The sequence below is a fragment of the Lichenostomus cassidix genome, unplaced genomic scaffold (assembly GCF_008360975.1).
Source record: "Lichenostomus cassidix isolate B80296 unplaced genomic scaffold, HeHo_3.0 HiC_scaffold_33, whole genome shotgun sequence".
NCBI lineage: Eukaryota > Metazoa > Chordata > Aves > Passeriformes > Meliphagidae > Lichenostomus > Lichenostomus cassidix.
The window spans coordinates 3,502,679-3,514,934 of NW_028147632.1; the positions used below are offsets into that span (position 1 = coordinate 3,502,679).

The 12,256-nt window shown below is 48.1% G+C and overlaps 1 protein-coding gene, 1 long non-coding RNA gene and 1 pseudogene across 4 annotated transcripts; 2 read left to right on the plus strand and 1 right to left on the minus strand.

Annotated features, from left to right (window-relative positions):
• Positions 1 to 1,007: 1,007 nt before the first annotated feature.
• On the plus strand, positions 1,008 to 2,533 carry LOC146421543 (uncharacterized). 2 transcript variants are annotated; one of them, XR_014848649.1, is made up of 4 exons: positions 1,008 to 1,368; positions 1,803 to 1,923; positions 2,091 to 2,265; positions 2,343 to 2,533. It is a non-coding gene; the product is annotated as an uncharacterized LOC146421543 (long non-coding RNA). The 2 variants fall into 2 exon arrangements; XR_014848648.1 differs by lacking the exon at positions 1,008 to 1,368 and having other exon boundaries at positions 1,745 to 1,923.
• Positions 2,534 to 4,618: 2,085 nt separating this feature from the next.
• Positions 4,619 to 6,616, plus strand: LOC146421544 (uncharacterized). The gene is made up of 2 exons (XM_085047304.1): positions 4,619 to 4,757; positions 5,471 to 6,616. Exon 2 carries the CDS (start codon positions 5,501 to 5,503, stop codon positions 6,155 to 6,157), a length of 657 nt encoding a protein of 218 aa, XP_084903430.1. The 5' UTR covers positions 4,619 to 4,757; positions 5,471 to 5,500; the 3' UTR covers positions 6,158 to 6,616.
• A 2,238-nt stretch (positions 6,617 to 8,854) lies between these two features.
• Positions 8,855 to 11,047, minus strand: LOC146421545 (uncharacterized; annotated as a pseudogene). The gene is made up of 2 exons (XR_014848637.1): positions 10,769 to 11,047; positions 8,855 to 10,181 (listed from the first exon to the last, which is right to left on the minus strand). The product of XR_014848637.1 is annotated as an uncharacterized LOC146421545 (transcript).
• Between the last annotated feature and the right edge of the window lie 1,209 nt (positions 11,048 to 12,256).

The following is a 12,256-nucleotide window of genomic DNA, read 5'->3' on the forward strand; positions in this document are numbered from 1 at the left end:
ATTCTCCTGGAAAAAATGGAAAAATGGAGAAAAAATGAGGAAAATATGGTGAAAAATGAGGAAAAATGGTGAAAATATGGTGAAAATATGGTGAAAAAATGAGGATTTTTGGGGAGGAATGAGGAAAAAAAACCTGGAAAAGAAAAAACCTGGAAAAGGAAAAAACTGAAAATTCTCCTGGAAAAAATGGGGAAAAAATGAGGAAAATATGGTAAAAAATGAGGAAAATATGGTGAAAATATGGTGAAAAATGAGGATTTTTGGGGAAGAATGAGGAAGAAAAACCTGGAAAAGGAAAAATTAAAATTCTCCTGGAAAAAGCGGAAAAATGGAGAAGAAATGAGGAAAAATGGTGAAAATATGAGGAAAGATGAAGAAAAAATGAGGATTTTTGGAGAGGAATGAGGAAAAAACCTGGAAATGGAAAAAAACAAAAATTCTCCTGGAAAAAGTGGAAAAATGGAGAAAAAATGGTGAAAAATGAGGAAAAATGGTGAAAAAATGAGGAAAAAATGAGGATTTTTGGGGAGGAATGAGGAAAAAAAACCTGGAAAAGAAAAAAACCTGGAAAAGGAAAAAACAGAAAATTCTCCTGGAAAAAATGAGGAAAAATGGTGAAAAAATGGTGAAAATATGGTGAAAAATGAGGAAAAAATGAGGATTTTTGGAGAAGAATGAGGAAAAAAACCTGGAAAAGGAAAAAGTCAAAAATTCCCCTGGAAAAAGTGGAAAAATGGAGAAAAAATGAGGAAAAATGGTGAAAAATGAGGAAAAATGAGGAAAAAATGAGCAAAAATTGAGAAAAAATGAGGATTTTTGGGGGAGGAATGAGGAAAAAAAACCTGGAAAAATAGGAGAGTTTTGGAGGGAAAATATCTGGAAAAATGGTGGAATTTTAGAGGAAAAATATCTGGAAAAGATGTGGAAATTTTGGGGGAAAATATCTGGAAAAAATGGTGACATTTTGGAGGAAAAAACCTGGAAAATGGTGGAATTTTGGAGGTAAAAAAACTGGAAAAAACTGTGAAAATTCCAGGGAAAAACCTCGGGAAGAAAGTGAAAATTCCAGAAAAAAAAATCCTTGGAAAAACTGCAAAAATTCCAGAAAAAAAGCAGGAAAAAAAGGGGAAAATTCCAGGAAAAAAACTGCAAAAATTCCAGGAAAAAGCCCTGAAAATTCCAAGAAAAATTCCAGGAAAAAAACAGGAAAAAAAGTGAAATTTCCAGGAAAAAATGCAAAAATTCCACGAAAAAATGGCAAAAATTCCAGTAAAAAATCCCGGGAAAACAGTGAAAATTCCAGGGGAAAAAAGTGAAAATTCCAGGAAAAAATGGTGAAAATTCCAAGAAAAATTCCAGGAAAAAACAGTGAAAATTCCAGGAAGAATTCCAGGAAAAAAGGTGAAATTTCCAGGAAAAAACTGCAAAAATTCCAAGAAAAAACGGCGAAAATTCCAGGGAAAAATCCTCAGAAAAAAATTCAAAAATTCCAGGAAAAAACTGCAAAAATTCCGGGAAAAAATCCTCAGGAAAAACTGCAAAAATTCTGGGAAAAAAAGTGAAATTTCCAGGAAAAAAACTGCAAAAATTCCAGGAAAAAACCCCAAAAATTCCAATAAAAATTCCAGCAAAAAAAGCAAAATTTCCAGGAAAAAATGGTGAAAATTCCAAGAAAAATTCCAGGAAAAAATGCAAAAATTCCAGGGGAAAAAAGTGAAATTTCCAGGAAAAAACTGCAAAATTTCCAGGAAGAATTCCAGGAAGAAAAGTAAAATTTCCAGGAAAAATTCCAGGAAGAAAAGTGACATTTCCAGGAAAAAACTGCAAAAATTCCAGGGAAAAACCCCAAAAATTCCAAGAAAAATTCCAGCAAAAAAAGTAAAATTTCCAGGAAAAAACGGTGAAAATTCCAGGGGGAAAAAAGTGAAAATTCCAGGAAAAAACTGCAAAATTTCCAGGAAAAAAACCCCAAAAATTCCAGAGAAAAAACCTGTAATTTCCAGGAAAAAACAGCGAAAATTCCAGGGAAAAATCCTCAGAAAAATTGCAAAAATTCCAGGAAAAAACTGCAAAAATTCCAGGAAAAAAAGTGAAATTTCCAGGAAAAAACGGCGAAAATTCCAGGAAGAAAAGTGAAATTTCCAGGAAAAAAACTGTAAAAATTCCAGGAAAAAATCTGCAAAAATTCCAAGAAAAAAACTGCAAAAATTCCAGGAAAAAAAGTGAAAATTCCAGGAAAAAACAGTGAGAATTCCAGGAAAAAGAGTGAAATTTCTAGGAAAAAACCCCGAAAATTCCAAGAAAAATTCCAGGGGAAAAAATTGAAATTTCCAGGAAAAAAGCAAGAAAATTCCAGGAAGAAAAGTGAAATTTCCAGGAAAAAAACTGTAAAAATTCCAGGAAAAAAATCCCAAAAATTCCAGCAAAGAAAGTAAAATTTCCAGGAAAAAACTGCGAAAATTCCAGGGAAAAAAGTGAAATTTCCAGGAAAAAAACTGCAATTTCCAGGAAAAAACTGCAAAAATTCCAAGAAAAAAACCACAAAAATTTCCGGGGGAAACAATTAAAAAAAAAAACATTTTCCGGGAAAGAAGAAGAAGAAATTTTTGGGAATTTTTTGCTCCGCAGGATCTGAGCCGAGCTGGGAAATTTTTCTCTTTTTTTTTTTTTTTGTTTTTCCCCAAAAAAAATATGGAAAAAAATTCCAAACTTTCCTTCCTTTTCCTCCTCCTCATCCAAGCACGGACTTTTGGGATGCAGAAAATGGGGAGAAATCCCAAAATTTTCCCATTTTCCTTCCTTCCCTTTTAATTTTTTTTTTCCAGCAGTTTTAGGGAATTTTTTTTTTGTTGGTTTTATGATTTTTTTTGTTGTTTTATTTCTCTTTTTTTTGGGTGGTTTTGGTTTTTTTTTTTAATTTCAATTTTTTTCCTTTTTTTTGGTGTTTTCCCCGAAATTTTTTTTCTCTGATGGAAAAATAAATAATAAGAAGAAAAAAAAAAAAAAATATTTGGGGCTTTTTAAGATAAAAATGAAAAATAAAACTGGAAAAAAAAAGGAAAAAAATGAAAAAAAAATGCTAAAAAAAATTTTAAAAATCTTTTAAAAATTTAAAAAAAAATTCCTTAAAATATAAAAAAATTTTTCAGTGGGGAAAAAAAAGTGGGAAAAATTTTCCGGGTTGGGAGGGGAATAAAAAAGAGGAAAAAAATCAGAAAAATTTGGGATTTTCCTGTTGGGATTTTTTTAAGTTTTCCTTTTTTTTTCCAAAATCCTCATTTTTTTGGTGAAAACAAAAAAATTAATTTATTTCCTGGGAACGATACGAGGGAGGGAATAAAAAATAAATAAAAAAAAATAAATAAAAAATCTGGGATAATTCCAAACACCACCAGGAAAATCCCAGAAAAAGGGAGAAATTTGGGAATTTTTTAATTTTATTTTTCTACCTTTTTTTTTTTTTTTTTTTTTGCTTTTTCCCGATTTTTTTGGGTTTTTCTTTTTCCCAGTTTTTTTTCCCCCCTCCTGCTTTTCCCTCATCCTTCATCCCCTTAGCCCTTTAGGAAAAAAAACAACAAAAGTCGTGTTTTCCATCTCGTTTCTTTTTTTTTTTTCCAAAAATAAAAAAACTGAAAAAAAAAAACCAAAACCTTTGGAAAATTCTTGCGACGTGTAAATAAAGAAAATATTATTCGACTTGAGCTTTTGGGATGTTTTTTTTTTTTTTTATTTTCCTTCCTCCTTCCGAGTTGGGAATTCTGGCAATTTTTGGGATCATCCTTCCCAAATTTTCCCCAAATTCCCTGATTTTCGTTTAAAAAAATCCCAAATCCTTTGGGATTTTTGTCCCAATCCTATCCCGGGTGAGAAGACGAACGAGAAGATTAATTTGTGGTTCGGAATTATTGGGAATTTGGGGAATTTCCGGAGATTCCAGGCAAAAAAAAATTGGGAAAAAATGAAAAATTCCCAGAGTTTTGAAGGTGCAGTTCCTCCCCGAAACCACCAGAGGGCGCGCTAAGAATTCCCAATTGAAAACAGCAGGATCGGGAAAAGGGAGGAAAATGAGGAATTTCCCTCGCGGCTGCGCTGTGCAAATCCCAAAATTCCACAAAAACCAGCGGCTGGGATCTGGGAGAGACGGGAAAACACTCGATTTCCCTAAAAACCCTGCAAAAAATTGGCCTATTTATCGAGGATTTCTAAGGGTAAAAATGAGCCAATCACAGAAGGCGCTGAGAAATTATTAGCCAATCAGAACGCGAGGACCTGGCGAATCACTTGTTGCCAGGCAGACCCGCAGCGCCCAGCGCTCCCCACCCCAACCCCACCTGCGCCCCCCCCTCGCCCCCAGCGCTTCCCGCCAGCCCAATTTGGGGAGGGGGCGCGTGGGGGGCGCCCAGGCCTGGCCCGGAGCCCAGCGCTGCCCCAGCCCGACCTGCCCCGGCTCCTCCCGCGGCATGCGACGGCGTGGGGAAAAGGGGGGGAAAGGGTGGGCGCTGGGCTTGGGGGGAGGAGGAGAAGGGATGGAGGAGGAGGAGGAGGGATGAGGAAGGAGCGGGAGAAAAGCCTGAGATCCGAGGAGGAGGAGGAGGCGGGAGGAGGAGCGGCCGGAAGAGCCGCGGGAGGAGGAAGGAGGAGAGAGGAAGAGGAGGAACAGGAAGAGGTTGGAGAGAGGAAGAGGAGGAGCAGCAGAAGCAGCGCGGAGCTCTTTGTCTGTCGCGGCCCCGGGAGCATCGGCGCCCCGCACGGCGCAGGTGAGGGGGAGGAGGAAGTCGCCCCAAATGTCTCGGGGGTCCCCGAGCGGCGTTTTTTCTGGGCGGGTGTTTGGAGCACGCAGCTTGCGGGATTGAGCCCCAAATCTCGTTCAGGGTCGCTGGGAGGGTTTGATTGTGCGGGGGGAACGTTTGGATGTGGCGGAAGGGCAAAGCTGAGGCGGCAGTGGGGCTTTGGGGGATATTTTGGGGGCTGCAGGTGGGCACGGCCCGGTGTCGGGGTGGGAGGGGGACATGGGGCATGGGGTCCGGCCGGGAGAGCGGTGGAGGGGAAGGGCGGGAGCCCCGGAGGGGGGTGAGCGGAGAGGGGCGATGGCGGAGCTGGGGGAGCCCCGGCAGGCTGGAGAGGGGGGAGCGTGGCTAAGGGGGAAGCCTGGGATCCCTGGAAGCGCGGAGCAGAGAATGAGGGGAGAAGGGACCCCTGGGAGCCCCAAAGCCCCCGGATCATCCCTAAGCGGGACCCTGGAAAACAGGGAAGCCCGGGAGCCACGGGAGCCCCATGAGTGCAGGGAAGGGAGAGCCTGAGGAGGCCAAAGTGCAAAGAGCAGAGAGGGGGAAATGCTGGGAGGGTTTTCAGGTGAATGGTGGTGGTTTGGGGTTTTTATGGACACAAACCCCTGGGAGAGTTGCAGAGCTGGAGCTGGGCAGGAGGAACCCCCAGGGCAAGGCGCTGAGCCCTTGTTTTTGCCCCAAAGCAGGATTTGTCATTGCCAAGGCGTGGCCGGATGGAGGAGGAGGAAAAGGCCCAGAGATGCAGCCGGAGCTCGGAGCTGAGGGAGAAGCCTGAGGGCAGAGAGAAGCCCCACAAGTGTGGGGAATGTGGGAAAAGCTTCAGGTGGAGATCTCAGCTGATCGTGCACCAGAGGATCCACACTGGGGAAAAGCCCTATGAGTGTGGGAAGTGTGGGAAGAGCTTCAGCCAGATGTCCATCCTGATGCGGCACCAGGTGATCCACACTGGGGAAAAGCCCTACGATTGCGTGGAATGTGGGAAGAGCTTCAGCGACAGCTCCTCGCTGATCAAGCACAAGAAGATCCACACTGGGGAGAGGCCCTATGAGTGTGGGAAGTGTGGGAAGAGGTTTCACACCAGCTCCAGTCTCCTCCTCCATGAGCGCATTCACACCCAGGAGAGGCCCTTCCGCTGCCCTGACTGTGGGAAAGGCTTCAACCGAAACTCCCACCTCATCACCCACCGGCGCATCCACACTGGGGAAAAGCCCTACGAGTGTGGGAAGTGTGGGAAGAGCTTCAGGGAGATGTCCACCCTGATGAAGCACCAGGTGATCCACACTGGGGAAAAGTCCTACGAGTGTCCCGAGTGTGGGAAGAGCTTCTCACAGAGGTCTGCCTTGACCCGACACCAGAAGAGGCACAAGTGAAGGAAGGCCTTCTGAGTTAGGGTAAAATAGAAATTATTAATTTAAAAGAGCTGGAAGTTCGATAATAATAACTTTTGAACTGATTTAGAAGGCCAGAGATTGGATAATGATTTACTAAGATTTGCCTGCTGGAGGCAATTTGTGATTCGCTTAATGATTTTGTGCCTACCTAGTATCGGGGAGGATAGAGAGAAGAGAGCCAAATAATTGAGAAAAACCACTGAGTGTAACTGAGCATCCCACCCTTGGACCCTGAACCGGTACAGGTGGGTTCTCAGGCTTGGACTTGGACCAAGAACCAAGGGAGCATGCGCAAGGGAGCAAGGTGAAGAGTTCATTTTGAGGAAGACTATCGATTATGCCGTCATCAAGCATTTGGGACCCTTGCCCACAATTAATCTGAGACACTGCGCTTGCACGAGCATATTTAGGTGAACTTTGAACTCATTATAATATGAAGCGGGGATAGGTAATTAATATGTATAGGGGCTTTGTCTAACTATATGCATAAGTAACCTGTAACCTGATGTAAACCTCCTGAAGTGTTGCTGAGGGTGTGCATGCCTTTGGAGGGGCTACCCCCCATGCACCCCAGCTGGAATAAACACATACCTACTTCATAACTATCTGAGTTGTGGAGTCAATTCCATGATTCAATACAGACTGCTGCTCAGCCAAGCTCCTGCTCCATTCCTGAACTTCCACAAGCAGAACAAACACTTCCCAGAGCCACGAATACCGAATGTCAGACAAACTAGGGGTGCATATTAAGGGACACAGGCAGTGGGCGGATCGGGAAGTCTGTACCTTCCAAGTACCTCAGACAGTGTGTTGGAAAATATACCAGTTTAAATATTTCCTATAAATTTTGTCAAGGGGTTTGTTTGTTTGGTTTCTTACCCAGGGAAAAGGAATTTTAAGATTTTTTTCCATGACATTTTTCTGCCAGGTGAGGTCTGATGAGCTCAACATAACTACAGACTAGGAGGAGCCCAAAAGACAAAAGGCCATCAGCAGCCATTAACGAACATCAGCTCCAAACCTCACCCCTGGCTGTTTGGAGACAACTTGTCTGGCTAAAGAGAGATAAGAAGGAAGACCTAATTAGCATCAGAAGAGAAGCAATCTGGATCCAATACAAAACCATAGATTAGAAAATGAACAACATGGAACCAATTAAGACCGACCAAAAACCCTGCTATGAGTTTTGACTATAAAAAATACCTGAAAAATCTTCCAAAACTTATGTGCCATAGAACGATTCTCTCTACAAACCCGGGCTCTGTGTATATGGGGTGATTCCCGTGGTACATCCTGGCCAGAACAACATCCTGCTCAGATAATAAAGTAATGCCGTGACTCTCTAACATTGAAAATCTTGTTGAAAGGTTTTTCTTTTTCCCGCAGGTACGGTGACAAGAGGGCAAAGGGACAATGAAACGCAGCCGGGGAAACGAGCATAGAAAGGAGGCTGCGTTTTACAGCCCCATGGCAAATGCCCCACGGCCTCTCCCTCTGTGCATCCCTAAAGTCACTTTCACACGACTCCTCTGTCTCCTGCGGCCACACAAACCTCTGGCCACGCGGATTTTCCCGCACACTGCCGCCGACAGCGCAGCCACCTCTGTGCTACCGACAGCGAGCGGGACGAGCCAGCGCTGCTCCGGCACCGCCTCCTGCCGAGGCAGCAGCGGCAAGGAGACCGCGGGCAGCCGCTCCCTCAGCGGCCTCAGGCCAGCGGCAACACGGCGCCACAGCCAGCGAGGGAGGGAGGGAGGGAGGGGAGAAGGAAGCCGCCACAGCCCCCCTGCCGCCCCCTGCATCCCCTCCATCCGCCCGCAGCGAGCCCCGAGCCCCGGCACAAGGCAGCGCGGCTCCCACCTGCGCTGGGACAGCCTCTCCGAGCTCCGCCGCCGCCTCCCCGGGCTCCGCCCGCTGCCGCCGCTCCCGGGCCGCACACACGCTCCCACCATGGCGCCGCTGCTGCCCCACTAAAGCCCTGCCTGCCTGCCTGCCTGCCTGGGGGCGACACCGGCGCCGGCCTTGTCCCCGCTCGCTGGCACCGAGCAGCAATTGCGCTGCGACAATTCCGAGTGACAGCACAGCCAGCCAAGGGCAGCGAGGCTCGGGCTCTGCACAGCGCACAGCCCAAGCCCCGCGCTCTCAGTGCCCCCCGGGCTGGCCGAGGCCAAAGCCGCACATGAGGAACAGCCCTGCAACGGGCCCGGGCCCAAGGCACCATTGCTCTGCAAACAGCGACCAAGTTCTCCGCACCTCCCGGCCCCGCCTCGGCACGCAGCCCCCGGGGCAGCCCCACGGCCCCCACGGCAGCTCCCAGCCTCCGCCAGCCGCCCTGCAACGGCCCAGGGGGAGCAGGCCAAGGGACGCGGCTGCCGGCGCCCAGGGGACGCCAGGGACAGCGGGGCACTTCACAAGCCTTTCCTGCAAAAGAGAAAACCATCAGCAAGGAAAAAGCAACAGCAGCGCTGGCTCCAGAGCACAGGGCCACACGAGGCCATGGCACATTGCAGTGGGGTGACGCTGGCCCCATGCCAGGCACCCAGCAGAGCTGCTCTCTCACTGCCCTGCACAGCCGCCATGAAGAGAGAAAATGGAACCAAGGCTTCCTGAGCTGATAGAAGGACCTGGCTAGGAGATCCCTCATCAAACACCTTTGTGCACAAAACAGGCTGGAAATTGCATATGTGAATTGAATTTATTGCTAACAAACTCAGAAGAGGAGAAGTAGTAAAACTTGACCATTTAAAACACCTTCTTCTCAAATTACAGGGATCACCTGGAATGGGGGTCACCAGGATTCTGCCAAACGGGGATCACTGGGGATCATCCATTGCAGATCTTCCCACTGGGGATGGAGTTGGAGCAGCAATGAAGCTCTTCCTGCACTCGGGACACTCGCAGGGCTTCCCTCACTGGTGCCTCCGTTGGTGCTGAGTCAAGTGAGAGCTTCTGGAGAAGCTCTTCCCACACTCCCCACACTCGTAGGGCTTTTCCCCAGTGTGGATGCGCCGGTGCCTGATGGGAAAAGCTCTTCCCACACTCGGGACACTCATAGGGCCTTTTCCCCAGTGTGTATCACCTGGTGCCGCATCAGGTGTGACATCTGGCTGAAGCTCTTCCCACACTTCCCACACTTGTAGGGCTTTTCCCCTGTGTGGATCATTTGGTGCCTGATGAGGTGGGAGTTTTGCTTGAAGCCCTTCCCACAGTCAGGGCAGCGGAAGGGCCTCTCCTGAGTGTGAATGCGCTCATGGCGGAGGAGATGGGAGCTGGTCTGAAACCTTTTAGCACACTCTGGACACTCATAGGGCCTCTCCCCGGTGTGGATCCTCTTGTGCTGGATCAGTGTGGACATCAGCGTGAAGCTTTTCCCACACTTCCGACACTCATAAGGCTTTTCCCCAGTGTGGATGCGCCGGTGGGTGATGAGGGTGGAGTTTTGCTTGAAGCCCTTCCCGCAGTCAGGGCAGCAGAAGAGCCTCTCCTGGGTGTGAATGCGCTCATGGACGAGGAGATGGGAGCTGGTCTGAAACCTCTTCCCACACTCTGGACACTTATAGGGTCTCTCCCCGGTGTGGATCTTCTTGTGCTTACTCAGAGAGGAATTGTCCCCGAAGCTTTTCCCACATTCCTCACAATCGTAGGACTTTTCCCCGGTGTGGATCACCTGATGCCGCATCAGGTGTGACATCTGGCTGAAGCTCTTCCCACACTTCCCACAATCATAGGGCTTTTCTCCTGTGTGGATCATCTGGTGCGTGATCAGCTCACATCTCTGCCTGAAGCTTTTTCCACATTCCCCACAGTCGTAGGGCTTTTCCCCAGTGTGGATCCACTGGTGCCGAATCAGGTGAGATCTCCACCTGAAGCTTTTCCCACATTCCCCACACTTGTGGGGCTTCTCTCTGCCCTCAGGCTTCTCCCCCAGCTCCGAGCTCCGGCTGCATCTCTGGGCCTTTTCCTCCTCCTCCATCTGGCCATGCCTTGCCAATGACAAATCCTGCTTTGGGGGAAAAACAAGGGCTGAGGGCCTTGCCCTGGCGATTCCTCCTGCCCAGCTCCAGCTCTGCAAGTCTCCAGGAGATTTAAGGCTGCAAAAACCACTAACCAACAAGATTCCCAAATATCCCAGAAACATAAGACACAGACCCTAAACTCCAAAACCATCAAGATTCAGCCAAAAGCCCCCCCAGAATATGAAGAATCACGCCCAAAAAAACCCAAAGCATGAGCATTCACCCCAACAAACCTCACAAACACCAAAATTTAGGCTCCAGGAAAATCCTGGAACCCCCTCCCCAGTCACCTGCTCCTTGTGGGGGGCTGCAGATACAGGGAGTGCTGGAACCTTGGGCTGCCTCCTCTACCTGCTGCTCCTCCTCTATCCTTACTGTTCCTCACACTCTTGTTCCTCTCACTTCTCCTCCTCCCCTTCCTTCTACAAAATCCCACCACCTTCTCCTTCAGCTAATTAATACAATATTGTTGAATAAAAAAATCCCGGAAGCTGCGAGCTCCAAACACCCGCCGAGAAAAAACGCCGCTCAGGGACCCCCGAGACATTTGGGGCGACTTTCTCCTCCCCCTCACCTGCGGCATGCGGGGCGACGATGCTCCCGGGGCCGCAACAGACAAAGAGCTCCGCGCTGCTTCTGCTGCTCCTCCTCTTCCTCTCTCCAACCTCTTCCTGCTCCTCCTCTTCCTCTCCCCATCTTCATCCTCCCCCGCGGCTCCTCCTCCCGCCTCGTCCTCCTCGGATCTCCGGCCTTTCTCCCGCTCCTTCCTCATCCCTCCTCCTCCTCCTCCATCCCTTCTCCTCCTCCCCCCAAGCCCAGCGCCCACCCTTTCCCCCCTTTTCCCCACGCCGTCGCATGCCGCGGGAGGAGCCCATTGGCTCCCATTGGCTCCCATTGGCTCATTTTCGCGGGGCTATTTTTCGCGGGGCTCTTTTTCTATGGGGTTTGGAGGTTCTGGGGGGCTCAGGGTGTCTCAGTGCCTTTTCTGGGGTTCGCTGTATGCCGTGTCGGGGTTCAGCTGCCTCCCAAGGCCCCGCAGAGCGAGGTGACACTTGGGGACTGCAGTGGTTTTGAGTGGCCCAGAACATCAGCAAGGTATCTTTAACATCTAAGAGAAATTTAAACCCCTCAGTAGCTGGTGTAGTAAGCCTGAAGAAGTATCTGAGGGGTGGGGAGTGGCACAAAGATGGCTCCTGTGTGTGTTCTGAGTGAAATTTTTGGTAGTTTTTTATCAAGTCCAGCAGAGTCAATCTCTGATACCTCTGAAACTGATGGAGATGCTGCTGGCCAGGTTTGGGTCAATTAGAGGTTCTATTTATGCCTCTGTGAAAACGTATTTATGAAATAGTAAAAACAAAAGTAGACACACACTTCTTTGTAGCTAGAGGAGGAGGAGGAGGAGGTAAAAATATATGAAGGGAGAACAACATGGAGACACCAAGGTGAGTGGAGAAGGTGGGGGAGGATGTCCTCCAGGCGCCGGAGCTGAAAACCCTCTGCTAGCCGTGCTGAAGTCCACGGGAGGAGCGGGAGGTTCCCCTGCAGCCCATGGAGCCCACAGGGGTGCAGAAATCCACCTACAGCCCACGCCAGAGGAGCAGGTGGATGCCTGGAGGAAGCTGTGATCCAGAGAGAGTCTCATCTAAAGAGTTCAAGCTGCAAAGGTCTTGCAAGGGAGAGAAAGGCCTTTTCTTTGCTCCTGGCATGGAAGCAGCCTGGCCTCGGCTCGGCAGAGTCTGCACCTTATGGACAAGAGGACTCATGTTGCAGTAGAATTCGGGTGAGATGTTGCTCGTGAGATCAGAGCCATGCCAAAGAAGTTCCCAGAGGACTGTCTCTCGTGGGAAGGACCCCGTGGCTAAGTAGAGGACCCCTCTCCCTGATGGACTGAGCAGAGAACAAACCCCTCACCCTGCCCCCTGCCCGTGCTGTTGGTTTGGAAAGAGGGAAGGGGGCTGAAAACATCTTCTTATGAGGGAGGGGGTGAGAGCAAGAGAACTGTCTAGAGAGAGAGATAAGCAGAGATAAAAAATATTTGTAGTAGAAAAATTGTAGAGATGGA

What these genes read in the sequence shown, in the direction of transcription:
- LOC146421544 (XM_085047304.1), top strand. Translation starts at nt 5,501, where the DNA reads ATGGAGGAGGAGGAAAAGGCCCAGAGATGCAGCCGGAGCTCGGAGCTG.